The following is a 27,825-nucleotide window of genomic DNA, read 5'->3' as shown; positions in this document are numbered from 1 at the left end:
AAAAAAAGAGACAAATGAACAATATTTGCTTACTTGTTTCTTCTCAGCTAACCTTCACTTCTTTTTTTCTAATCCCTATTTCTATCATCATACCTTGGATACCAATGCTAAGCAAGACTGGCAAAGTCTAGACATATGTTAAATTTTCATCAACCCTCCAATCTTTTGGGGGAAAAAACAGCTGAAATGGGGTGAGGGAGTAGTAACTCCCTGGTTTTGTCCCAAGATTCAAGAGGATTAAGTTACAAAGTCAGATTTGAAAGAAAAGGAAGCTGTAAATAAAAACATTAATTTCTAACTATTTACATGACCTGCATTGATAATTCCACCAACTCTTTCTTATAAACCAACATGTCGATGTATTTTCAAATGTAATCTCCATTGTTAATTTTGCAGTTAAAAGGTCTGTTCACTGCAAGGCAAAATTATTGTACATGCTGCAAACTTTTCTGGTGGGCTGCAAAATTGATGTGTTATCTTTCTGTCGTTCACTCTCTTATTAAGTACCTACTACATCCCAATGTTACTAGCAAATACAATATTTTGCACCACATAGAGCAAAATCGGGTGTAGAATATCTCATTGTAGCTTTCCTTTGTCTCTGTTGGAGTCTCTGACAAGGGCTTCAAGCTACCTACACATATTGGCAACTAAGAAAAGGTGGAAAACGTACTAAATCATTGTTCCTTAGACTCAAGTCTCATAACACCATTCTGAAATATCATTCACTAATAATCTGCATACTTCTACTAAATATTTACCAATTTCAGGGCTTTCCTGATTTTTTTTTTTTTTTTTTGAGACATGATTCTAGTGCCTCAGCCTCCCAAGTAGCTGGAATTACAGGCGTGTGCCACCATGCCTGGCTAATTTTTGTATTTTTAGTAGAGACGAGGTTTTGCCATGTTGACCAAGCTGGTCTCATCTCTTGACCTCAGGTGATCTGCCTGCCTCAGCCTTTCAAAGTGCTGGGATTACTAGAGATTACAGGAGTGATCCACTGCCCCCAGTCGGTTTTTAATACACTTAATGCTATTCAAAGATGGAAAAGAGAGTCTTGAAAGTATATTCAATCATTAAGACTGTACCAAAGGGCTGGGGACGTATAGAGGGGATCCAAGACTGGGTAATTAACACAGTAATTTTTAATTCCTTCACTAGGCACGGTGGCTCACATCTGGAATGCCAATAACTAGGGAGGCTGAGCAGGGAGAGGACTGCTTAAGGCCAAGAGCTCAAGATCAGCCTGGGCAAAACAGTGAGATAACATCTCTTTAAAAAAAGAAGAAATTTAGCCTGGCATGGTGATGCACATCTATAGTCCTAACTACTCAGGAGGCTAAGACAGCAGGATCACTTAGGAACTGAGAAGCTTGAAGCTGCAGTGAGCTATCATCATACCACTGCACTCGAGCCTGGGTGACAGAGCAAGACCCTATCTCTTAAATAAATAAGTAAATCCCTTCAATCCTCACATTTCTGTCATTCTATGCTTGCATAAATTTCCTCAAATATTTGAATCTGTAGTATTAAAAATCAGGCTGGTGGAGAGCAGTGGTGTTTAGAACTAATTGATCACAACCAGTTATAGATTTGTTTCTTTTCCACTCCCACTGCTTCCTCTGACTAGCCTTAAAAAGAACTTTTTTAATAAAAATAAAAATCATTATATGTACTCATACTCAACTTTGATCTTACTATATTTAGAAGAAACTTATTCAACAGTTAAAGTCCTTAAAATAATCTGGAAAAAAAAAAAAAAAAAACCTCCTGCAACAGTAATCTGTTAAGCCATTTATTTATAATTTAAAACATCACTTACTTTTATTTGCACATTTGATGAAGTATTTGACCAAACTACTGATTTCTTGCATCTTTTTCTGCCTGGAGGCTTGTGTTGAGGCTGATACATTTGGTTTTGCCAGTCTCAGACATTCTGTTTCTCTCTGAATATATTTCTGTAAAAATCTTCAAGAATACAAAATGCAATTTCAGAAACTCATTACTTAAATTATAATAATTTCAAAAGCCATTCATGCCATCACAAAGAGCAACTTTTAAACTACCTTGCTCAGATTACTATACCAGATGAATAAAACAAATGAAACAATTTAATATCTCTTTCAAGGCCTAACTCCTATAAACAACACCAATTTAATGTCTGGTCTGCGAAGCCCTTAATCTTCTATGACTTTACCGCTTTACTGCTTTACTACTTTACTGCTTGCCTTCTAAATTTATCATTAAAAGCTTATAATGCTTCTGAGGTCTCTCTCAACTCCTGTTATTCTGCACGGGATCTACCTATTTCTTAGGCAGCTGGTAATGTTGTTAGCCATTAAATGAAGCCTGCCTAGAAGATATTCATAACTAGCCAGGAGTGCTGGGTGCATACCTGACCTACTGGATCAGCTTATAAAAAATAGTATTCCTCTTCAGGTTATATTTGTGGTATTTTAAATAAACTAGAAAACCAGAGGAAAAAGAGCATGAATTTTTCATGTTATATGCATTCAAATAGGAGCTAAAAATAAAATAGAATCAGTCCTAAACACTGAAGGACAACTAAATACATACTTCCTCTTCACTACAAATGTTATTTCTAGTTATTTAATACTTTCAGTATTTAAAATACTTAAAAATACTTTATTCATCTTTCCTAATCCTTACAGTCTGTCTCTAATTATAAACGGATTTCATGGTTGAAAATGATGTCTCAATGTAAAACTGCATCAACCCTGTTTGCCACTCCTGTCCAGCAATCAATTGTGGTTTTTCATTGCTTAAGGGGTTTTCTTGTTATTTTTAACTGAATTCATATGCAAATATTCCAATCTTCCTTTACTTGTTTTATTACCATTTAACACATGGCATTTACTTATACTCAGAGCAATATTTAAAGGTATGAAAGTAATATCCAAATATTTATTATAATTTTTTTCTCTAATCTGAAGTCTTGTGAACTAATTGATATGAAAGAAATTATCTCTCAATTTTGAGTGAGATAAGTCTAAAACTTCTTATTGAAGAAATGATTTATAATTTTTAAGTTTCTATATGAACAACCTTTAAAAATTAAGTTTTGGATAAATATTAAATGCCAAATTCATATGCAAGGCACAATGACAAGCAAAGATAAATTTGCAGACTTACACACAAAAATAGTATCACAACAGAAATAAATATAAAAGAGAAAAATAAAGACAGTAAAATAATTGAATACAATACCTAAAAACAGCATCCCAATTCAAATATTTTCCTTGTTTGGAATCTGAATGTCGATCTAAATGTTTAATTGTTTCAGGATCTCGAATCAGGCGCTTAAATTTCTCAACTTCTTTCTGACAAGAAAAAGGAGACAATAATGGATTACTAATCACACGTATTTCAAGGAAAAATTGAATTTAAGTAATTTACTACCTTTCGTTCTGTAGCTTTATCATGTTCTAGATGACGGCAGCAAACAAGCAACTCATTAAGTGCTAGACTCATGGTTCACAATTTCAGAACACACATCACTGCAAAAAAAAAAAAAAGAAAAAAAAAATTGATACCTAATAATGAAAAAAAAAAAAAAAAAAAACGGTGGATGAAAAAAAACAACATACATATACATATATATATACAGAGAGAGGTGGAGGGGTTCACATGATTACTGTGAAAAAAAAAATACATATATATATAATTATTTTATACCATGGTATTTATAGTTAGATTTAATCATACAATTAAAGGCACATTCTGATCAAAGGCACAATAATTTTCCTTAACATTTCCGTATTTAAAAAGAGATTTTCTTAAAATCTATACAAATAATGCTCTAACACAAAAAATGTTTGCTTTTCTTGCAGTAGTAGCAGAATTAAAATAACAGTATAATTTACGCCAGGTAGGCTGGCTCATGTCTGTAATCCCAGAACTTTGAGAAGCCAAGGCAGGGGGATCACAAAGTCAGGAGTTCAACCAGCCTGGCCAACATGGTGAAATCCCATCTCTACCAAAATAAAAAAATTAGCTGGGCGTGGTGGCACGTGCCTGTAATCCCAGCTACTTGGGAGGCGTAGGCAGGAGAATTCCTAGAACCCAGGAGGCAGAGGCTGCCTGGGCGACAGCAAGACTGTCTCAGGAAAAAAGAATGTATTATTTACTTTCTATCACTCTGAGACCAAAGAAATATGAAATTTAAATTGAGACATGAAAGGTAAATAGAAAACAGCCAGGCAAATAAGGAAATGAACACATAAGGATTTAACATTGACAACAAACTATTTAAAAGCACTCTTGCTTATATGGAGTGATATGTCATTTTGCTGAGCCAAAGGATTAAAACATGCTTTGGAACTCATAAGTAGGAGGTTATCAGAGCTAGTAAGCTTTGCCTAGCACTTCCATCTCAACTGGCATTGAGGTTCTCATTTAACACATAACAATAGTAGGAAAATAATATTCCTGTTTTAAAAGGAAATGAAGGAAATTCTATGCTATGGTGTGGCATCCTTTGCAAATGTCAAAGATAAACTATATTTTACTATGCCTTGATTCCACTGTAGTACTTCTTTTGGGGGCTTCTGATATAATCAAACCCTCTTTTCACGTCCTTTAAAAAAATCTGATAAGAACAGCATGTCAACGTGGACACAAAGATGTAAAAAACAGCACTGGGGACTGTTTGAGGGACAGAGAGGGACGGAGATATGGCTTGAAAGGCTAACTGTCAGGTACTATGCTTACTACCTAAGTGACAGGATCATCTGTACACCAAGCCTCAGCAACAGGCAATTTGCCCATATCACAAACCTGCACACGTACCCATAGAACCTAAAGAAAAATATATTTAAAAAAAAAAAAAAAAAAGAAAAAAACAGCATTCTGTCTTACTAGTTCTGATCTAAACCTTTATATAAAACAAAGAAGTTTTTTTATTAGACTATAAATGTCTGTAAATGGAGAAAAAATACACATATTTATGTATACTGTATCTACACATACATCTACACATATACTACACATATATCTGAAGATGAAAAAAGGTAGCAAAAGTCCTTCTCCTGTCCATCCATTTAAATCCTACTCAATCTTTAAAGATCAAGTATGTTTTTCTGCCCTGATTCAATCTCACAGAATCTCAAAATTGAGAGGAACTAAGAGACCAGGTCCAATCTTCCTGTGAAGGAAGAACTGTCTCCTACTGTAGCAGGAGCGGCCGCGGGAAAACAGATCTCTCAGACACCGAATACAGGATGAAGGAGTTTATTTGGCCAGGAGCAAGGTGGCATAGTTGCCTAACAGCCAAGCTCCCCTAACAAAGTAAGGTTCCTTCTTTATATAGGTTTACACTTTAGATGTTACACGTGGAGGAATCTTAGGTTTATAGCTTAACATATGAAAAGGGTCTCAGTTTACAGTCTTAGGAATTACATATGAAAGGGTTTCAGTTTACAGTCTTAGGAATTACATATGAAAAGGGTCTCAGTTTACAGTCTTAGGAATTACATATGAAAAGGGTCTCAGTTTACAGTCTTAGGAATTACATATGAAAAGGGTTCCAGTTTACAGTCTCAGGAATTACATATGAAAAGGGCTTCCTTTTACAGTCTTAGGAATGAAAAGGGGAAGCTGATCTGAGATGCCTGGGTCTCCCTCTTCGGCCCCTGCTTTGAGACCCTCACCACTTTACAACATTAGTGAGAGGTCTCACTTTCATTCTTACTTTCCAGATTTTCTGAAGAAACAGACTGATAATGTTTCATATAATACACTTGTGATGTCACTTTTTGGCTAACTACAGTAGTGACAAATCCCCTAATCATCTGAAGGAACAGGGGGAGTAGACAAGGGAGCAGTAAAAAAACACCTATTATTATTATAACACTTATGATGAGGGTTTTGAAACCCCCCAAGGATGAGAACCAGCCTCCAAATAAAAACTCAGGGTTAAATCCATGCCACACCTGTACAGGCATGTGTGCCAGTTTGGTCATGTCTCACACAATATCCTCTACTGCTTGCCCCTGGTCATCTATGTGCAGACAGCAGTTGGTTAGATCGAATTTTCCTCAGACTCCTCCTTCAGCTGCTAGTAAATAATCTAGGGCCAGTCAGTTCTGATAAATCGCATTTCTCATTTGAGTTTCTTGTCGGGCCAAGAGGGATAGAGCTTTGCCCGTTTCATTAGTGAGTATTTTCAAAACAGCCTGCAACCAGATGATCCGGTTGAGCATGTAAATAGGGGTCCGGTATCCCCATGAGCCATCCTCAGCCCATGTGGCTGGCCCATAGTACTCAATAATTCTCTCTGGTGGCCACTCATCATCTGTCCAATCCCCTAGTTTTAGGTCTCTCTTCTCCCTAGCAGAGTAGACTGGATGCCCTAACAGCTCACCTGTCTTAACAGATAATAGGAAGAAACAGGGCTTAATGATGCCTATGACACAGCTACCTGTCCATCTCACGGATTACACACCTTATATTGAGTACCACTGTATAAGCAGATTTTCTTCTGTGTCCCCGTACATTCATAAGAACTACAGGACAAAAGAAAGGCAGTAACTTTTACGTCCTACCTGGTGTACGTACTGAGGGCATTCTTTAAAATTAGTTAATGTTCCTACTGTGCAAGTCCAAATATTAAGAAGAACAAGTCCCGCGATGAATCTCCTCATGCTTCGGCCATGCATGGACCAGCCAGCTTCCCGGATATGGCTGGAGCAAGGCTTGTTGTCCTTTTTTAAGGTGATTCTGCAGTCCTTGCCTTGGTGGATTCAGGCTAGGATTCCCTCTATCTTCACGGCTGTGGGATTGGTTAGGATCAGGTCTGAGGTCCTTTCCATTGTGGCTTTAGAGGGGCTGTACTCCCGTCCTTTACCCACACGTGATTACCTAGTGAGAAAGGGTGAGCTGGGGAGAAAAAGGCTTACAGGACATTTGTCATTCACCCAGATTGAAATACCTTGGGCAATTTTCCGTGGAGCTCGTAACTGGCGTCCTAACTCAATCTCCCCCGACTCCTGAGGAGTTCCCGGGAGTGCCTGGAGTATGGGAGGGGGCCTATGATATAAGATTTCCTAACGGGAATATCCTATCTTCCTAGAGGGGGTGCATCTAATGTTGAATAACACCAAGGGAAGTGCCTGCACCCACTTTAATCTTGTTTCCTGACACACTTTCCCTAAGCTGTTTTTGATGGTCCGGTTCATTCTTTCCACCTTTCCGGAACTCTGAGGTCAGTAGGCAGCGTGCAGTTTCCAGGTGATACCCAAGGCCGTTGCTGTTTTCTGAACTAAATCTGCCACAAATGCTGGTCCATTGTCTGATCCGATGCGCAGTGGTAGTCCAAACCTAGGGATAAAATCTCGAAGCAGCACATGGGTTACGTCATGGGCTTTTTCAGTCCTAGTCAGGAAGGCCTCTACCCACCCAGAGTATGTGCACACCAGGACCAACAAATACTTATGTCCCCCACACTTGGGCATTTCAGTAAAGTCTACCTGGAGATCTTCAAACGGAGCAGCTCCATAAGCTTGAATTCCAGAGGGAATAGTTGAACCCTGCTTTGTGTTGTGTTGCCGACATGTAATGCATCGCTGTGCCACAGTTTTGGTCAAGGCTGCTAAGTGTGAGATGTAAAAGTACCGGCCCAACATCTTTTCAAGCGTCTCTTGACCTAAATGAGCGGTCTCATGTACGGCTTGCAGTTGCTGCCCCCAGCAGCTGTGGTACTGCTATTCTTCCATCTGGCAGTTGGATCCATCCTTCTTTAATCAGCTGCCCCCCTTCTGTCTGGAGAAAGTCTCTTTCCTCCTTAGAGTAAGTAGGTGTTAGATCAGGGATCTGGGGAATCAGCGGGGCTGTAACTGCCGTTTGGTAGGGGGTAGATGCCGCCTTACGAGCTGCTGCATTAGCTCGGGAATTTCCCAGGGTCACAGAGGTGGGGGTCTGCTGATGTCCTTGGCAATGTATGACCACCACCCTCCGGGGCTTCCGGACCGCTTCTAGCAGCTGCAAAATTTCATGCTAATACTTTATTTCTTTTCCCCCTGAAGTTAACAGGCCTCTCTCTTTGTACAGTGTTCCATGTACTTGGAGAGTCAGGAAGGCATATCGAGAGTCAGTGTAAATGTTTACAACCTTATCTTTACTCAGCTCTGTGGCTCGAGTTAAAGCGATGAGTTTAGCCTTCTGAGCCGAGGTGCCCTGAGGCAGGGATTTAGCCTCAATTACAGTGTCCAGAGTTACCACGGCGTAGCCTGCACATTTTTCCCCTCGTGGATTGACAAAGCTGCTCCCATCCACATACAACTCCCATTCTACCACTGTCCATGGCTGGTCCCAAAGATCAGGCCTACTGGAATAGACTCTGTCCAGGACTTCAACAGAGGTGTGTTCAACCGGACCCTCTGACATTGGGAGCAGAGTGGCTGGGTTTAAGGTGTTGCAGACTTCAATGGTGATGCGGGGATTTTCACATAGCAGGCCCTGGTATTTGGTCAGCCTGACATTTGATAACCAGTGATGCCCTCTGGTATTCATTAGATTCGCTACTGCACGAGGTGCCTTGATATTTAAGTTCTGTCCCAGAGTTAGCTTATCTGCTTCTTGTGCTAGCAGAGCAGCTATTGCCAGGGCGCTTAAGCATGGGGGCCATCCTTCGGAAACTCCGTCCAGCTGCTTGGAGGGGTAAGCTACAGGCCTGGGCCAAGGTCCTGCTGTTTGGACTAGGACCCCAACTGCCACTTTTTCTCTTTCTGCCACATATAATGTGAAGGGCTTTGTTAAATCAGACAGCCCCAAAGCTGGAGCTGACATTAGTTTCATTTTCAGTTCCTGATAGGCCTGACGCTGCCGGGATCCCCATTCAAAGGGCTCCTTGTATCCCCCCTTCATCACATAATAGAGGGGTTTGGCTAGTACTGTGAAGCTTGGAATCCACAATCTACAGAAGCCCACGGCTCCCGGGAACTCCCACACCTGCCTTCTAGTCTTGGGTTCTGGCAGGTCGCAAATTACTTGCTTCCTTTCTGTTCCTAGGCTGCGTTTCCCCTTCTGGATGTTAAACCCCAGATACTTTACTTGCTGTCAGTAAATCTGGGCTTTCTTTTAGACACTGTATACCCACAGTCCTCCAGGTGCCGAAGTAAGACATCACTACCTTTTGCGCACCCAACTGCCGTGGGGTGTCCCAATAATAGATCATCAGCATATTGAAGGAGGACGCAGCCTAAGTCTTTAGCCAGAAACCTTTGGAGGTCACGGGCCAGTGCCTCCCCAAAGATGGCAGGAGAGTTCTTGAACCCTTGGGGGAGCAAGGTCCAGGTGTACTGGGTGGTCCCACCTGTTTCTGGATTCTCCCATTGAAAGGCAAATGGCTTCTGACTTTCAAAAGCCAGTGTGATGCTAAATAAAGCATCCTTTAAGTCCAAGCAGGTGAACCAACCATCCTCTGCTGGCAATAATCCCAGCAGTGTATATGGATTAGGCACAGTTGGGTGCAAAGTCACTGGCCTGATTGACCAGGCACAAGTCTTGTACTGGCCTATAGTCTTTGGTCCCTGGTTTGAGAACAGGCAAGAGGGGGGTGTTCCATGGAGACTAGCAAGGAACTATAATTACATAGTCCTTTAAGCATTTTAGATGGATCTGAATGCCTTCTAGTGCCTCTTGGGGAACTGGATATTGCTTTTGTCTAACCGGCTGAGCACCAGGCTTGACTTCAATGAGTACAGGGGGCTGGTTAATTGCCAGCCCAGGTGGATCGTCCTCTGCCCAGACCTTAGGTCATAGTTTTGCTAACTCAGGCTCTATTTCCTGGTCTGGTTGGGTTAAGAAGAGTCTCCACTCTTTCTCACGAAGCACCCTGAAGGCCATTATGACCCCAGATTTAGGCAATGCCAACTGTAAGATGCCATTCTCTGTGAAGGTTAGGGTCGCTCGTAACTTACTGAGCAGATCACTTCCTAGCAGGGGCAAAGGGCAATCAGGCATGTATAAGAACTGGTGAATCACCTCGTGCCCCCCCAGCTCACAAGTCCGAGGCAAACAAAAAGATTGTTTTTCTGACACCCCAGTAGCTCCAACAATATCGGTTCTGTTTTTTCCACGGGGGGTTACAGGGCTGTCGTCCGGACTGTGGGCTCTTTGGGGGCATATGAGTCCAGCCCCCCTCTCTTTTAGTCAAGTGGCCCTTCCATTAGATTTAACAGAGCCCCTTCACTTTTTATTTGGATCCTCGTGCTTAGGATCGCCCTGTTCTCCCATTAAGGGCCTTTTTTTTTTCCCAATGTCCTATCTCTTGACAAAATGCACACTGATCATGTTGCAGGCACAGGCGGGCAGACTGTGGGGCTTTCCAGGAACCCCCCTTTTTCCACGCTCTTGGGGGTATTCCTCTCATAGCAGCAGCTATTAAGTCAGCCTTCCATTGAGCCTGACGTTCCCTTTCTTTACAACTTTCCCTCTGGCTCACCGTTTCTCGGTTTACAAACACCTGGTTAGCTATTTCCAATAACTGTGAAGTATTCATGCATGCAAATCTTGCCTGTTTCTGCAATTTTCGTCTAATATCTTCTGCACACTGACTAATGCCATATTTATCATACGCTGGTTTTCGGGACTCTCAGGATCAAAAGGAGTGTACATGCAGTAAGCTTCACACAGTCTTTCACAGAATTGGCTAGGGCTTTCCTCTTTTCCTTGACGAACCTCAGAGACTTTATAATGTTTGTAACTTTCTGGGCCCCTTTTTTTAATCCGTCCAGCAAGGCTTCTCTGTAGCGGATTAGCCTTTGCATGCCCTCCGTGGTGTTTGGATCCCACTGGGGATCAGTTCCTGGTAAGTGGACCCTGACATACTCTTGGGGGTTCTGGTAATCTGCAGGAACATGCTCCTCCAGCCAATTAGAAGCGGCTTGGAGTATTCTCCACCTTTCGTCCATGTTAAAAAGATGCATGAGCAGCTGATGGCAATCAGTCAAAATGGGGTTTTGAGTCTGAATAATAGTTTGCAGTAGCTCAATAAGAGCCCGGGGTTTCTCGGTATAAGGTGGGTTGTTATTTTTCCAATTGATAAGATCAGCTGAGGTGAACGGCAGGTACGTGAAAACACGTTTTTCTACCATGTGGCCATCCTCATCCACTCCTGTATACCTCTGCTCTCTCAAAGGCATCTGCACCCTGGCCTTGGGTTGAAGATGAGCTGCTAGAGAGGGAGTTCCCTCTGGGAAGCAGACGGCAATGGGTAGAGTTTTTCCACATTCTCTTTTGCCTACTCTGGGGCATTTAGGGGTGCGCAGCTCTGGTGGGGATGCCGAGGCTTCCAGCCCAGGGGCAGTGAGTCCTTGAGGAGGAGGAGGAGGCATTATCGACAAAACCTCTTCTGCCGCTGGGTCGACCAAAACCTTGGGAGTTGTTCCTACCCCTGAATCTGCCCGGGCCTTAGGAGTCCGCGTCTCTCAGTGGCAAGGGGGATGGTGGTTTCTAGCAGTCTGTCCCTTGGCTACTAAAATAATTGCTACCTGCTGTCACTTCAGAGAGTTCAAAACTAACTGCAACCATGAGTCTATGTACGGAAATTGGTCGAGGTGTTCTAGTTCGCCATATATAATCTCATGCCTTACTTTGGAGACAAGGGACCTGACTACGGTTCCCTCTGGGGGCCAACCGACCCCAAATGCTGGCCAGTCTTCCCTATATAAAACCCTTAGTTTATCTGGTGTCATAGTTACTTTATAATTCCCACTAAATGTCTTCTTGAAATGTTTCAGCATGATTTCTAAAGGGGTGGGCTTGCAATGGGAGTGACCCACATTAACAATTCAAAGAAATAATTCCCACACTTAGGAGAGTGTTAGTTCACTCACAGCAGTTCCTGCCTAGCAAGACGCAGCAAAGAGCACTCTCCAATTTACATCCACTTCAATCCTTTCACAACACCCAGAAGCTTCTTCACTTAGCCTTATGTGGCTGTCTTTAATTCTTACAAATTGTTCGACACATGAGGCCCTTCCTAATGTGCCCAATACCTTTTACGACTGATGAGTCCAGCTGGACACATCTACACACACAGACACACATCCGATTGCTCTCCTTCCAATTCAAAACCATAAGCAAAAGCTTCCAAGGTTACAGAGAGCTACCTTCCAAAGTGTCGATCCGGCACCCGTGGGTGATCAGGCCATGCTTCCACCAAAAATGGGGTGGGCTATCTTCCCGGGTTCAATCTTACCAAATTCAGTGGTCCAGACTTCCCCAAATGCTCATTCCTCCTCAGTATTCAGCCACTGGGTGGATCCGCACTGCAGGGCCTCCTTGCTCTGCTCTGGCGAGGCTTTTCCACCAGGCAAATACCTGCCCAGGAGCACTCTCAGGATGAGCCACCCCAGCGAGCAGGAGTCCCCCTGCAGGGATGCTCCACAGGGCTAGGCAAACCACCTAAGAGACTTTTTCCCGCCGTCTGCTATCCGAGACTTGCTTCCTGGCCAATGCACCAAAAATGTAGCAGGAGCAGCTGCGGGAAACGGATTTCTGGGTTTCAGTTTACAGTCTTAGGAATGAAAATGGGAAGTTTACCGTTTTAGGAATAAAAGGGGAAGTTGATCTGAGATGCCTGGGTCTCCCTCTTCATAACGAAATAAATGCCCTGTCTTTGAACATTCTAGAGCTGTCTATCAGGGCTGGGCGCAGTGGCTCACGCCTGTAATCTCAGCAATTTGGGGGGCTGAAGTGGGCAGATCATGAGGTCAGAAGTTTGAGACCAACCAGCCTGGCGAACATGATGAAACCCCATCTCTACTAAAAATACAAAAATTAGCCGGGTGTGGTGGCACGTGCCTGTAATCCTAGCTACTGGGGAGGCTGAGGCAGGAGAATCATTCAATCCCAGGAGGCAGAAGTTGCAGTAAGTCGAGATAGCACAACTGCACTCCAGCCTGGGTGACAAAGTGAGACTCTTGTCTCAAAAAACAAAAAGCATCATTCTCTTCTCCATTTGTATTCACTGGTCATTCTTCTGATCTCCCCCAAACCCTCAACACTATTACAACCTCCCCTTTACTCTGCTGTAGATTACAGGTTGTTATTTGAGTCTTTTTCATTTGATTATATACTTCCTGTGGACAAGTGTTGTCATTTTTGCTTTTACATTCCTTATGGTTTTATCTAGGACTCTTCCTACTTCTTCAGTCTCAGTTTAAAGCCCTCTTGAGTCAACAAGGAAAATGAAACTGTTAATCTAACCAATGGAAACACCTTAGCAATATCCAAAGAACCATATGGGATGACACCTTTATTCTTAAATATACTAAAGATTTGACACTTCCCAGAAGAGGCAGCCCTAACCTTGACTTTTTTTTCCCCACGCTGTGACTTCCTTGAACTTGTTTTTCTTCCCTTGTCTCTTAATGATTACTCTGAAGAAAACAAAATAGTTCAGTATTATCTACATAAACAGAAGATGTTCAGTCACTGATACATGCAAACAATATTTACTACGTATATCTAGACAAATAATGAACTAAACAGATACAAATCCTACCCTCATGGAGGTATATCTGGGCAGCAGAGTGACAATAAATAACTGATAAATCAATGCAGAATTCCAAATTATGATGTATGCCTCTGAGGAAACAAAAATACAGTAATAGAAAATAACAGTAGAGAGGATCATTTTAGATGAGTTGTCAGGGAACATCTTGCACAGGAGGTTATAATAAAGCCAAGATGTGAACTAACTGGTGCCAATCAAATAAAGGGGGACCAACACTTCAGGGAAGGAGACTAGCATAGCCAAAGGGTTCCACAATGTAAAAGTACACAGTATGTTGGAAGAACTGAAAGAAGGTAGAGGAACTATTAAGTAGTCAACTAGAGTATGAGTGTCACCATATAAAGATGAACTTCATTTATACATTAATTCAGAATTTCTAAGTTCCACTCAAGGTTCAAATGAGAAGACACAGATTTCCTACTTCCTTATGCCTCTGAATTGATAAATTCAATGTTCCTTTTCAGATCTCAACCAAGTTGATCCCTTTGCAGAACCTGACAATGATGCTTATATCCCATCTTCCTAGAAATAACTCTCTCCTTAGCATGCCATTCTTTTCTAGTGCCAAAGAGTGTGGCCTCTGCAGTCAGATTGTATTAGTTCAAATCCTGGTTCCGCCACTTACAAACTGTATCATCTAAAACAACTTCATTCATCTCTTCAAACCTCAGTTTCTCAATGATAAAATCAAAAACGATACTAGTACCTACCTCGAAGAGTTCTTATAAGGACCCATATACATGGTTACAGTGCCTGAAACACAGCAAATGTTCAATAAAGGTTAACAATGATCATACTCCCTTCCTTTATCACTGTTTCGAAAGTCTCCTTTGATGGTTCTTCCACTCACACCCCAAAGAACAGCTTTGTCTTCTTGATCTCATCCATTCCTATAACCGCAACAGTTGAAAGCCCGCAAAATATATTTCATTCAATGCCAGAACTCACTCCAGAGCTTCAGGGTCCTTCTACACTTTGTGCCTTTACACGCCATTTTTCCTTCCATCTGGAAGGCTTCTACCATCCGCCAAGGTAACACTGCGAAGTCTCACCACAAACTGAATTGATAGTCTCGGGTGAGTTTGTAAAGAACCAGTCACTCCTCGACCATAACAGGACTCCTCTATCAGATACATTAAAATCCACTGTAGTTGTCGTTCTACTTATCTGTACCTGGCAAAAATAGCAACTAACGCTCACGAGTGCTCACCACAGGTCAAGATTATCTCACTTATCTTCACAAGTTAGACAGTAGAGCGAGGCCACACGGATGACAGGCTGTAACTCCAGCCGTATGATTCCACGGCCCAAGCTTAACCGCGGAACTAAAGTTGAAATATCAATAAATGCTCGCTGACTAAAAGTACTAATTATGAGAGAGAGATCAAAAGATGACTAGTCAAGTCTCGTAGTTAAATCTGAACCCTAACGTGACACGAAAAAAGGATGCGCAGAAGGGAAGGTGCATTTCAGGGCACTTAAAAGGAGGTTATTGGCCAAATCCGCTAGGAACTCAGAGAAAGGCCGAGAAAGATGAAGCGAGGACGAGTCAAGGGCCACTCTGGAGAGGTGCATGGGATTGGGCGTCTGGAAGACAGACTGGGTGGCACGCGGCTGAATTTTACAACGCAGAAGGCGCTGCGTTGCTTCTGCGCCCCCGCCGCTACGTTGCTTCCCAGTCCCTACCGCTGTGTTGCTTCCCAGTCCCTACCGCTGCACTCGGAAGGTCAAAGTGGCATCAAAGGCGGCGGCGGCGGCTGCAGCCCAGATCCCTGCTTCTCTCGCCTCCTCCCGCTGCCACAGCTCCTTTTCTCCGTTAGCCACGCAGATACCTACTCCTGGTTCCGGTTCAAACCTGGCGTGACCGCGCAGCGCCCACTTCTGGAGGAAGAAGCAAGGCCGAGCGGCGGCAGAGCAAGGTGTGCCCATGCGCGCCAAATATCACGCGGTCTCCCCGCTCAAAACACGCCCCCAAAACATTCGGCCCGTAGGAGCAAACGCGCCTGCGCGCTACCCACCAATGACCCACGACCTAGCGTTTGCGGCTTGCTCTTCGGCTCAGGCTCCCGGGCTAGCACCCACCTTCCTCGCCGTCCTCATCCCCGCCCCTCCAAGTGTGAGGACGGAAATGACGACAGTTCTAAAGGCAAACGGAGGTGGGTTTCATTTCGGCGCCTTTCTTTCTCTGGCGGAAGCGATTGGCTGGCATGCAGCGAAAGAGGCGGGACAAATTGCCGCGGGTTCAGTGCCGCCACTGGAACCGGGAGATGCGGCGCAGGAGCTGTCGCTGCGTTTGCTTTAACCTGACTCTCGTTCTTTATTGTGGTTCCTGCTGCGGTTTTGATCATGTTGTTACCCTCGGACGTAGCCCGGCTGGTATTGGGTAAGAGCAGACGCGGGAAGGAGGGTATTGTACCTGGCTATGCCGGACGGAAGGACCTTTAAGGCCAAAGGTTTTCCCTGGGTGGGGAAGCTTTGGGGTTTTGCCTCCTGGCTTACGAGTTGAGACTGGCGGTGATTCTTCGTCACTCGGAGGTCTTGGGCAATTTAAGCCTCTTTGTATGTCGATGCTCCTCTCTTCAGAGGCTGCGTGGCAAGGGGAGGGACGAGGGGAAGCTCGGGGTAGAAACACCTGGGGCCGGATTCGGAGGGAAAGTCAGGCCTCCACACTTAATTAGGATCCCTGAAAGAGTTGTCTGCTTGACGGGCGGACTGCGAGTGCTTCAACCTTCTGAGCACTTTCCCTGGTCAGTGCTGGGACCAAAATAGGGACTTCCCCGCCCCCCCCCCCCCCATCTTTTAGGGAGACCTTCCTGGCGCCCTCCTAATAACCCGCCCTTATAACTACGAATTTGGGAGTAGGGGTGATCTTCCTTCTCTTTCTTCCTCGCAGTACGTCGTCCAGTGTAGAGATGTGAAATGCCAGTTGCATATTTTAAAACAGCAATTCTTATTTCTTTGATCAGCAAAAAATTTTCAGAGGGTTGCCTTTTAGTTGAACGTTTTTTTTTTAACCTTCATTTGAGGAGGGTGGTTTGTGGATCACTTGTCTGTCAGGGTGTATTGTCTGTGAGAGAAGGGTTGTGTTGTTGTTTGTCTCCTGATAGAATAAAGGGGATTGTACTACAGGGGACGGGAGGTAAAGCTCAAAACCCGAGCCAGTGATTTACAGACATCGTATGCGACGTCCCTAAAAGTAAAAGGCAGCCATCTGTGATGAAACCTTCCATAGTATTCACAGCTATTTGCTTCCGTTATTTTATTGTTTGGAAAATCCATTTGTCTTGTGCCTCTTTTAAATGCCCAGCGCTGTCCACAAAAATGCTATTTGCGCAGGGCTCTTGATAAACACATTTTGCAGGAAACGTTAAACGGAAATGGTTCCACCATCCATTTTTGAAGAAACGAATGACAAGTTTAAACTAATGTTTTGTTAATGTCTGATTAATCTTTTGCTTAAGAAGAATGACAAGTTTAAACTAATGTTTTGTTAATGTCTGTTTAATCTTTTGCTTAGGAATTCTGAGTTTTGGCAGTTTGGTAATCTAGTAGAGTGTCGGTAACTGTAGTCTTAAGCATGGTTTCCCAGTCTCAGTATTGTTAACATTTTGGGCCTCATAATTCTTTATTATGAGGAACTATCCTGTACTTAAACATTTTAGGATGTTTAGTAGCATTCCTGGCTTCTATTTACTAGGTTAGTACAGTAGGACACTCATTCCCTAGCCTTACCCAGTTGTGATGAGGAAAAATGTCTCCAGATACTGCTAGTAAGTCCCCTGGAGGGCAGAATCACTCCTAATTACAAAACCTTAAGAAAGCAGAATCATTTCCTAATTGGAATAATTCTTTCTCCATAAACCAGCTACTCTGCTGACTTACTACTTTTAATGGACAAAAAAAAATCAGCCATGGTTTTCTTAAAAATCTTTGTCATTCACATTCCATTTTCACTGCCACCAATTCCACAGTGTGCCTGCCATTACTTCTCACTTGGACTACTGTCATGGCTTCCCGGATAGTTGTCCTTGCAATTCATTTTATTTACTGTTGATACACATCTCCCTGAAGCATTCACACTATACCTTCTATTCTGAAAGTTGAAATAATTGTGTTCTTACTAAAACTTTTAAGTGAGCAGGAGTATACAGTACAAAAAAAAAGCCTCCTTATACCTACTGCTCTTACTTTTGTCATTTATCATTATACATCTTAAATATATATATCGTGTACGTCTTTCTCATATCAGTTTTATTATGTACTCATGATTCTTCTCCTATCTGCCCCCTCCCCATCTTCAGCTCCTCTTGTTATTGACCTCTTCATAATGGTTTTTTTTTTCCAGCAAATCTTCGGGTGCCTGATATGTTCCAAACACTATGCCAATTGCTGAACATAGAGAAGTAAGTTTTCTCCCCTTAGTATTCAGATAATTAGGTTTTTCTACTTTCAGACACACACACCCAAAACATTTTTCCGGACCCCACTAAACATTAGACACCCATTTTGACACAACATTTTGTCTTATGTTGTGTGTCACCCTTTCTTTCACAAGTCAAATTTATTCAAAGAACACAAGGAGTTCCACTTAGTTGCTGTTCTTTACCTACCTTTTATCCTTCAGGATACGCACTCCAACTTTTGTGTCTCGCTACTCCACTTAAGTAGCCCTTGTTGTCTTGTTGGGATTTCACAAAATATTGTACAGGCCAGAATACATCAGTGTTTTTTATTGCCTCTGGGCAATCAATTGAGTTTTTATTCATTTATCCTTCAAAGTGCTCTGTGGAACTGATCCTCCCTACCTCTCCTGCTTGATCTCAACTTCTTAACATCTGCCATATGCTGCAGACATCCCAAATGAATTGAAGTTTCTCTGAATATTCTTATATGTATTCTACTTCTCTTTCCTACTACACTCGCATTCAAGGTTCAAGTCACACCTGATCTCTGAAACCTCATTTACCAAGTACAGTTAGTACTTCTTAAATGTTGCCAGGGCAATGTACTTCTGTTTGAACCTTATCATGTCTTACCGTAGCTGTTTGTTTACTTTTTTTGATAAAGTATACGTAACAAAATTCACCATTTTAAAATGTGCAGTTCTTACAGCCGAAAACAATGAGTTGTTGTTTGGTTTTTTTCAGTAGCATTAAGTACATTGACAGTGTTCTACAACCATCACCGCCATCGGTTTCTGAAACTTTTTCTTTTATTCTGTAGTCTTATTCTTGGATTAAAGGACAAGCTTCAAGAATTCTGGGAGCCTCCAAAACTATCATCTGTAAATGTTTTCTTAAATAGGTTTGTTACTTTCTGTATGAGATAGCATGCATTCAAAAAATAGAAACCATTCTGAGTATTTAACATGGAAGGATTTAATGAGATAATTGGTTACACTGGTGAGAGAAAAGCTGCGATGCCCAGCAGCTTTCAACTAAGGCATCTCAGTGGTTAGCAACAATAGAAAGCTACTACACTAATCAGAAGGATAAGGAGAGAGGAAGCAACCAAGAGACTGGGTTGACTGTATAGAACATGGAAGACTTGTCTGATGAGGGAGTGGTAGTCGTAGAGGAGACTACTGAGTCAGAATGGGAATGGGGGAAAAAATGTGGCTGCTTCCTTTTGCCCTCCAACTTCCCACCTGTGCTATTTACTGAGCCCAGCCAGAAGCAGGCAAACAGAAGAGCCCGAGAAACATTGTCTGTATAGAGTCAAGCTTTATGTCATACAGTAGAGAGCAACAGAAGGACAAGGATGAATTTGAGGTCAAACAGGACCAGAACTGACACACCGCTAAGAGGTCAAGAGCTCCTGGTTCTATTCACCTTTATGTCACCAAAACAGATATTTAATAAACACTTGCAAAAGTATGGCTGTGATTATGACATTCCCCTTAGTTTATTGAATGACATATGTACTCATTGCTGTCTAAAACTTTTCATGGACCTTACCCATTTTGTTTTTTCTGTTGTATCTCCCACTGTTCCCCTTCATAAACTTTGTGCTTCATCCAAACTGGACATGTTCCCCAAATATGCTTGCATATATGCTTTCTGTCAGCTTCTTTGGGATTCCCAACCATCCTTCAGAACTCATCGGCACCTTCAAACATGACATAATTTCCTCAAGCTTAGTAATGGTTTCTCTAGCCCCTCCCTTCCCATGAAGTAAGTCAGCTCTATTTTCTTACCACTTTTGTTTTGCGTTACAGTTATTTGTATATACATCTTCTATCTCCAAGTAAGTCATAACTTTATAGACAGAAACCTTGTCTCTGTTATTTGTGGATCTAGTAATATAAGGCACAATAAGGTAAGGCTTCCTAAGAATTATTTGCATGCTTAAAAGACATTTAATTATTATTGTTTCTAGGGAAATAGTAGAATATGTGAAGGAGGTGTTTTCCTATAGGGTGCTTTACTATCTTGCTTGCTTTAGACTGCTTTCTTTTTATCTTTTCCTCTCTACAAGTAAGAAGAAAAAATACCCTTCATATAGTTAGGATCTTTTCTTCTCTTTTTCAGTTGTGTTTCCCCTTCAGTTTAGTTACTCATTACTACCTCCACTTATAATAAAAGTAGGCTGAAAATAATAATATGTTAAGAAGAAGGAAACTCAGGCATACTTTCTTACCTATTCAGACACCTTTGTCAGTAAGTTTACACAAAAAATACACTTCTTTTATCCAAACAGTAATAACTAATACTAGTTGAAGAGTAACTATTTGTATCATACTGATAAGAGATGATTAGTGCCTAATTTGTATTTTCTTTTTTATTTTATTTATTGATATATTTTGAGTTGGAGTTTCATTCTTGTTGCCCAGGCTGGAATGTGATGGTGCAATCTTGGCTCATTGCAGCCTCTGCCTCCCGAGTTCCAATGATCCTCCTGCCTCAGCCTCCCAAGCAGCTGGTATTACAGGCGCTTGCCACCACACACCCCAGCTCCCCGGCTAATTTTTGTATTTTTAGTAGAGGCAGGGTTTCACCATGTTGGCCAGGCTGGTCTCGAACCCCTGACCTGAGGTGATCCACCTGCCTCAGCCTCCCAAAGTGCTGGGATTACAGGCATGAGTCACCGCATCTGGCCTGTATTTTCAGTGTATTTGGATTTTCAATCATCTGACATCTGAGATTTACAATTAATTTGTACCGAACATTTCCCGTTACGTGATGGAGAGTTGGTTATAGTCAGATACTTCATGATGATAATGAAACATTTTGTAGGCAGATAACTGGTTAATCATATATATAGTAAGTCCTCATTTAATAGGTTCAACAGGTTCTTGAAAACTGCAACTTTAAGTAAAATGATGTGTAACTAATTTTACCATAGGCTAACTCATATACTAGAATTTCTTCAGCATATTTTTGGTCACAAAAATATCACTACATTTGTAAATAAAGACCAAAACACTTATAATATTAAACATTGAAATAAATGTAAACTACATATACATTTAAGAGGGATTAATAAAAACAAGGTAATTGGCTGGGCACGGTAGTGCACACCTGTAATCCTAGCACTTTGGGAGGCTGAGGCAGGCAGATCACAAGGTCAAGAGATTGAGACCAACAAGGTGACACCCTAACTCTACTAAAAATACAAAAATTAGCTGGTTGTGGTGGCGCGCACCTGTAGTCCCAGCTACTCGGAAGGTTGATGTAGGAGAATCCCTTGAACCTGGGAGGTGGAGGTTGCAGTGAGTGGTGATCGCCGCTGCACTCTAGCCTGGCAACAGAGCAAGACTCCATCTCAAAAAAAAAAAAAAAAAAAAGAAAGAAAGAAAAACACACAAGATAATTATTTACCCAGTTAGTCCAGCTCAAGATTGCAGGTAGCTAGAGCTTATCCCTTAGGATGCCTGACAGGAGCTAACCCGAGACAGGATGCCATTCTATTGAAGGGTGCACTTACTCTCACTGTAATAATTTAAGACACAGCAGTTAACAACATGCACATTTTTAGAGTGTGGGGAGAAACAGCTGTACCTGGAGAAATCCCCTGCAGGCATGGGGAAAATGTGTAAACTCTACACATCCAATGGCCTCTGCCAGAAATTGATTTTTTTCCTCCTCAGCAATATAACAAAAACATTTAACAAAATGATGTTATTTGAGGACTTGCTATATAATGTTCATTGAACATGAGAGTAGTCAACTATTTACTACATTATTTTGGAACTTCTGGAACAAAAGTAAACTAGAATATATCAAGTCTAATCTAAAATGAGAACTCAAGATTGTCAGAGTTGAAAATGTTTTTAAGAGCAGAATGTATTCTAGATATTACTATTTTAAGATGCATTATAACTTAAAACACTTATTATAGCCTCTAACAGCCCCAGCTCACGTGTTTGCTATACAGAGGTATAATGTCTTATGAAATGCCATGAATTATCTGATGATTCCTTACCAGGTTATGCTAGCACAAATGACAATATTTTTCTGAAAAAGGTAACTGTATCACTATATTCTGTCTAGGGCATTGTTTCTCAACCTTTATTTCATTATCACAACTTTAAGGAATCTTCTTAGGCTTTTTTTTTTTTTCCCGGATCCTCCTCCCCACACGAAATTTTTAATGTTTTAGTGTCATGAATATATTGTATATTTTATATATCATGTATATCTGTGATTAATGCATAAAAAGAGGGAGATTTTCTTCATTCCTCCCTGCCCCAGAACCAATTTTCACCCTCTTAGGGGAGTATCACTCCTTTTGAGAATGCATGGTCTAGGGGAAAGCAAATCTACTTTAAGGTAGATACAAATCTGCAAATCTACAGCAGATTTTAATACCAACATCTGTCAGAAGTTCCCAAGTAACTGAATGCATTTGGGTGATAAGTACTTGAAACTCCACTGTGAAAAGGAAATATGTCTGAGGTCTTCAATCTAAATCTTGAAGCATATGAAGAAAACACTGCAACTGCCCTAATTTCAAGGTGATTCTAATAGTTCTAAATTTTTGTAGATGTTCTAAATTTTTGTATTTACAAAAAGCTAGTAACAGCTGACTCACCTATTCCAAATATTGTAACTGTCAGAAGGCCAGCCATCATAAAAATTACTTTTCAACCAGCTACAGTTTTCACAAAAAGGGAAGGAAACATGGCAGTGTATCTTTGATCTAACTAATTTCACATCTGTGGTTTAATGTTCAATGATAGGAAGATGGAAGTCATGTTACCTGAGATAAAGCTTTCTTAAAATATCCAGGTGCTTTCTCCAAAACACAGTGCCTTTGGTTTTTGCTTTGTGTATTTGTTTCTTCTCATAGCATTAGTTAGCAAGAGGTTGGAAAACAGATTCATCAACGAAAATAAAGAGTGGTGAGTTGATTCCCAAATTACAGCTAGAGCATTGCCTATAATCAGATTACCATTTCCTTGCCCTTTCCTTTTTAAAACCTTGGTGTATAATGACTTTGTAGGCGATCTTAGTTTTTTCACTTGTTGGACCTGGTTAAAGATATAGTTCCAGTTGAAGAGAGTTGAACCCTGTATTTTTAAATTTGGAAGAGACCTTAGAAATGATTTTTTTTTAATCTTTTAAGTTCAGGGGTATATGTGCAGGTTTGTTATATAGGTACACTTGTGTCATAGGAGTTTGTTGTACATATTATTTCATCACGCTGGTATTAAGCCTAGTACGCATTAGTTATTTTTCCTAATCTTCTCCTTCCTCCCACCCTTCACCCTTCAGTAGGCCCCCTGTGTGCGTTGTTCCCCTGTATGTGTCCACGTGTTGTCATCATTTAGCTCCCACTTAGAAAATAATTTTAGCAGCTAACGAATACTTAGTATTATGCCAGCACGGAGATAAGTGTACCTCGAAGGAAAGTATAAGGGAATACTTATAAGTATTAAATAATACCTATAAGGGAATACTTGATGGTGGGTATAGTGAGTGATAATTATACTAAACTGTGAAGAATGAGTTGAAGATAGCTAGGCTAAGAAAAGATTAGCTGCCTAAGCAAAGGAAATACAATATACAATGGCCTTGAAATACAATCATTGGTGTATCTGTGGGACTGAAAGACCAGTTTAGCTAGAAGTGATAGAATGGTAAGATAAAGGCTGAAGAGGAAATTAGGGTACAAAGCAAGTAGAACCTCATACAACATGTTAAAATTTTAGAATCATAGGCTGGGCATGGTGGCTCATGTCTGTAATCCCAGCAGTTTGGGAGGCCAAGGCGGGCAGATCACCTGAGGTCAGGAGTTCAAGACCAGCCTAGCCAACATGGTAAAACCCTATCTCCACTAGAAATATAAAAATTAGCCAGGTATGGTTGCAGGTGCCTGTAATCCCAGCTACTCGGGAGGCTGAGGCAGGAGAATCCCTTGAACTTGAGAGGCAGAGGTTGTATGTAGTGGGCCAAGATCGAACCATTGTACTCCAGCCTGGGTGACAAGAGCGGGACTCCATCTCAAAAGAAGAAAGAATCATATTTTTTTTAAATTCAGATATGATGCACATACTACAAAATGTAAAATTCCTTGGTTTTCATGGTACCAAAATCCAGGATATTCATGGATTCATAATCTGTAGCTATCTCCACTAATTTCATTATTTCCATCACTCCGAAGAGAATTCTTACACTATTAAGTCATTTCCAATTCCCATTTCCTCCATTCTCTGCCAACTACAAATCTGCTTTCTGTATCTGTATTGAAATAGAATATTTGGCTTTTTGTGTCTTTCTCTTAGCGTAATGTTTTTAGCATTGTTCCTTATTGTAACAGGTATTAGTACTTCATTCTTTTTTATGGCTGAATAATATTTCATTATATGAATATACCACATTTTGTTTGTCCGTTCATTAATGGACACTATTATGAAGAATGCAGACCAGGCGTAACGGCCCACGGTGTAATCCCAACACTTCGGGAGGCCAATGCAGGAGGATTGCTTAACGCTAGGAGAGTGAGACCACCCTGGGCAGCATACTAAGACACCCCATCTCTACTATTGCACAAGTAATTATTTGGGCATTTATTTGGTGTTACATACCTCTAGTCCTAGCTACTGGGGAGGCTGAAGCAGGAGGATCACTTCAGCCCAGGAGTTCAAGGTTACAGCAAGCTATGATTGCATCCCTGCACTCCAGCCTGGGTGACAGAGCAAGACCCTGTTTCTGAAAAAACTGAGCTGACCGTAAATATCTGGATTCCATGCTTCAGAGTTGGCTAGATAAGAAAAAAAAAATCTGAATTTTTTATTCTGATCCCTTAATTTATGTGTCTGACCTCATGCCAGCACCACATTGTCTTGATTACTGTAAATTTATAGTAAGTTTTGTAATTGGTAAGTGTGCTTCAACTTCTTCTTCATTTTCCAGGTTATTTTGACTATTCTAGCCCCCTTGTATTACCTTATGAGTTTTAGGGTCAGTTTGTCAATTTCTGCACAAAAGGCAGTTGAGATCTTCCTAGGAATTGTGTTGAATGTATAGGTGAATTGTGGGAGTATTGAATTTTAAACAATACTGAACCTTCCAGTTCATGAACACAGTCTTTCCATGGATTTAGGTCTTTAATTTCATCCAGTGATGTTTTCCAGTTTTTAGTATATAAATCTTTTACTTCTTTTGTTAAACTTATTCCCAAGTATTTTGTTTCTTTTGATCCTATTGTAACTAGCATTGCATTCTTAATTTTTTATTGTTCATTGAAGTTGTTTGATTTTTGTATTTTCATTGTATATCCTGCAACCTGTTTGAAGTTATTTATTAGCTGTAACAGTTTTTTTTTTTTTTTTATGAATTCCTTAGGATTTTTTTAATATAAGATATAATATCATCTGCAAATAGGGGTAATCTGACTTTTTTCTTTCCAATCTGGATGCTTTTTATTTCAGGTTTTTTCCTAATTGCCCTGGCTAGAGGATACGTGCAGTATTGAATAGAAATGACAAGAACAGGCTGGGCACTGTGGCTCCTAGCACTTTGGGAGGCCAAAGTGGGTAGGTAACCTGAGCTCAGGAGTTCGAGACCAGCCTGGGGAACACAATGAAACCCCATCTCTACTAAAAATACAAAAAATTAGCTGGGCCTGGAGGCATGTGTCTGTAATCCCAGCTACTCAGGAAGCTGAGATAGAATCGCTTGAAGCTGGGAAGTGGACGTTGCTGTGCAAGACTCCATCTCAGACAAACGACAACAAAAAAGAACAGACATTCTTATGTTTTCCCTGATCTTATGGGGAAAACTTTGAATAAGGTTCTTACTCTGTCATCCAAGCTGGACTACAGTGGCATGATTATGGCCCACTGCAGCCTCAGCCTCCCAAGCTCAAACAATTGACCTCAGCCTCCTAAGTAACTGGAACTACAGGCGTGTACCACCATGCCCAGCTAAACTTCTAATTTTTTGTAGACATGGAGTCTCACTATATTGCCCAGATTGGTTGGATTTTGTTCAGTTGTTCTTTTTCCATGATAATGTGATTTTTGTCTTTTACACTATGAATAATTATACAAATATTACACTGATTTATATTTATTTAACCAACCTTGCATTACTGCATTAAATCCCACTTGGTCATGGTGCGTCACTGTTTTTATATGTTGCTGGATTTGATTTGCTAGTATTTTGTTAAGAATTTTTTTTTTTTTAACCTGGAGACAGGGTCTTACTGTGTCACCCAGACTGGAATGCAGTGGCACAATCACAGCTCACTGCAGCCTTGACTTCCCAGGCTCAAATGATGCTCTCATTTCAACCTCCCGAGTAGCTGGGACCACAGGTGCACACCATACCTAGCTAACTTCTGTAGAGATGGGGTTTTGCCATGATGCTCAGGCTGATCTGGAACTCCTGAGCTCAAACAGTCCTCCTGCCTCAGCCTCCCACAGTGTTGGAATTACAGGCATGAGCCATTGCGCCCAACCTGTTGAGGACTTTTTATCCACTTTCATAAGAAATATTGGTGTGTAGTTTTCTTGTGATGTCTTTCACTGGTTTGGGTATCACGGTAGTATTGGTCTAAAAGAATGAGTTGAGAAGTTCTCTCTCTACTACTATTACAAGAAGAATTTGTAAAGGATTGATGTTATCTCTTCATTCAGTGTTTTGTAGAATTCACCAGTGAGGGCATTTTATCCCAGCTGGGCTTTTCCTTGTGAGAAGTTTCTTTATTACAAATTGTTGTTGTTGTTGTTGTTGTTGTTGTTGTTGTTGTTTTGAGACGGAGTTTTGCCGTTGTTGCTCAGGCTGGAGTAGAATGGCATGATCTTGCTCGCCGCATCCTCCTCCTCCCAAGGTCAAGCGATTCTCCTGCCTCAGCCTCATGAGTATCTGGGATTACAGGCATACATCACCACACCCGGCTAATTTTTTGTATTTTTAGTAGAGATGGGGTTTCACCACGTTGGTCAGGCTGGTCTGAAATTCCTGACCTCGTGATCTGCCTGCTTCTGCTTCCCAAAGTGCTGGAATCAGGTGTAAGCCACCAAGCTCAGTCATAAATTCAGTTTATTTGCTTGTTATAGGTCTATTCAGATTTTCTGTTTCTTCTTGAGTCAGTTCTGGTAGTTTGGGTCTGTATTAGGCCATTCTTGTGTTTCTATGAAGAAATACCTGAGAATGGGTAATTTATAAAGAAAAGAGGTTTAATTGGCTCACAGTTCTTTAGGTTTTACAGGAAGCATGGTGCTGGCATCTGCTTGGCTTCTCGGGAGGCCTTGGGAAGTTTAATAATCATGGTGGAAAGTGAAGGGGGAGGCTAGCCTCTCACATGGCAAGAGAGAAAGAGGTGTCACACACTTTTAAACAACCGGGTCTTATGAGAACTCACTATCTCAAGGCTGGCACTGAGACACGAAGAATCTGCCCCCATGACCAAAACACCTCCCACCAGCGCCAATTTTGGGGATTACAATTCAAGGTGAGATTTAGCAGGAGCAACATGTAAACTGTATCAGGGTCTTTCTAAGAATTACTCATTTCACCTAGATTCTCTATATTGTTGAGATAATAACTGTTTATAGTATTCCTTTACATTCGCATTTATTTCCGTAATATTGATAGTAATGCCCCCTCTTTCCTGATCTAGTATAATTTGAGTATTCTTTTTTTGGTTGGTTTAGCTAAAGATTTGTAAATATTGTTGACCTCTTCAGAGAACTAGCTTTTGTTTTTATTCATTTTTCTGAATTTTTATTTGTTTTACTTATTTATACTCTGCCATTTTCTAGTTTCTTAAGGTAGATGATGAGGTTATTGATTTTACATTTTTAATTTCTTTTTTTTTTTTTTTTTTTTTTTTTT

At 41.2% G+C, this 27,825-nt stretch overlaps 2 protein-coding genes across 3 annotated transcripts in view; one reads left to right on the top strand and one right to left on the bottom strand.

Annotated features, from left to right (window-relative positions):
• The window catches only part of ATM (ATM serine/threonine kinase), a 146,054-nt gene extending 130,570 nt beyond the window's left edge, over positions 1–15,484 (bottom strand). Inside the window, exons 1-6 of the mRNA XM_037745197.1 lie at positions 15,252–15,484; positions 13,529–13,611; positions 6,383–6,386; positions 3,421–3,518; positions 3,229–3,341; positions 1,823–1,968 (exon numbers count right to left, since the gene is read on the bottom strand). Coding sequence (XP_037601125.1) covers positions 1,823–1,968; positions 3,229–3,341; positions 3,421–3,492 — 331 coding nt within the window. The 5' untranslated portion in view covers positions 3,493–3,518; positions 6,383–6,386; positions 13,529–13,611; positions 15,252–15,484. The remainder of the gene's footprint in view (positions 1–1,822; positions 1,969–3,228; positions 3,342–3,420; positions 3,519–6,382; positions 6,387–13,528; positions 13,612–15,251) is intronic.
• A 257-nt stretch (positions 15,485–15,741) lies between these two features.
• The window catches only part of LOC108316914 (protein NPAT), a 62,194-nt gene continuing 50,110 nt past the window's right edge, over positions 15,742–27,825 (top strand). For both annotated transcript variants that reach the window (XM_017547061.2, XM_017547062.2), the window contains exon 1: positions 15,742–15,923. In XM_017547061.2, the coding sequence (XP_017402550.1) occupies positions 15,887–15,923 (37 nt within the window). In that variant the 5' untranslated portion in view covers positions 15,742–15,886. The remainder of the gene's footprint in view (positions 15,924–27,825) is intronic.

The sequence above is a fragment of the Cebus imitator genome, unplaced genomic scaffold, assembly GCF_001604975.1.
Source record: "Cebus imitator isolate Cc_AM_T3 unplaced genomic scaffold, Cebus_imitator-1.0 Scaffold194, whole genome shotgun sequence".
In the NCBI taxonomy this organism is placed as follows: Eukaryota; Metazoa; Chordata; class Mammalia; order Primates; family Cebidae; genus Cebus; species Cebus imitator.
This window is presented reverse-complemented; position numbering and strand designations above follow the sequence as displayed.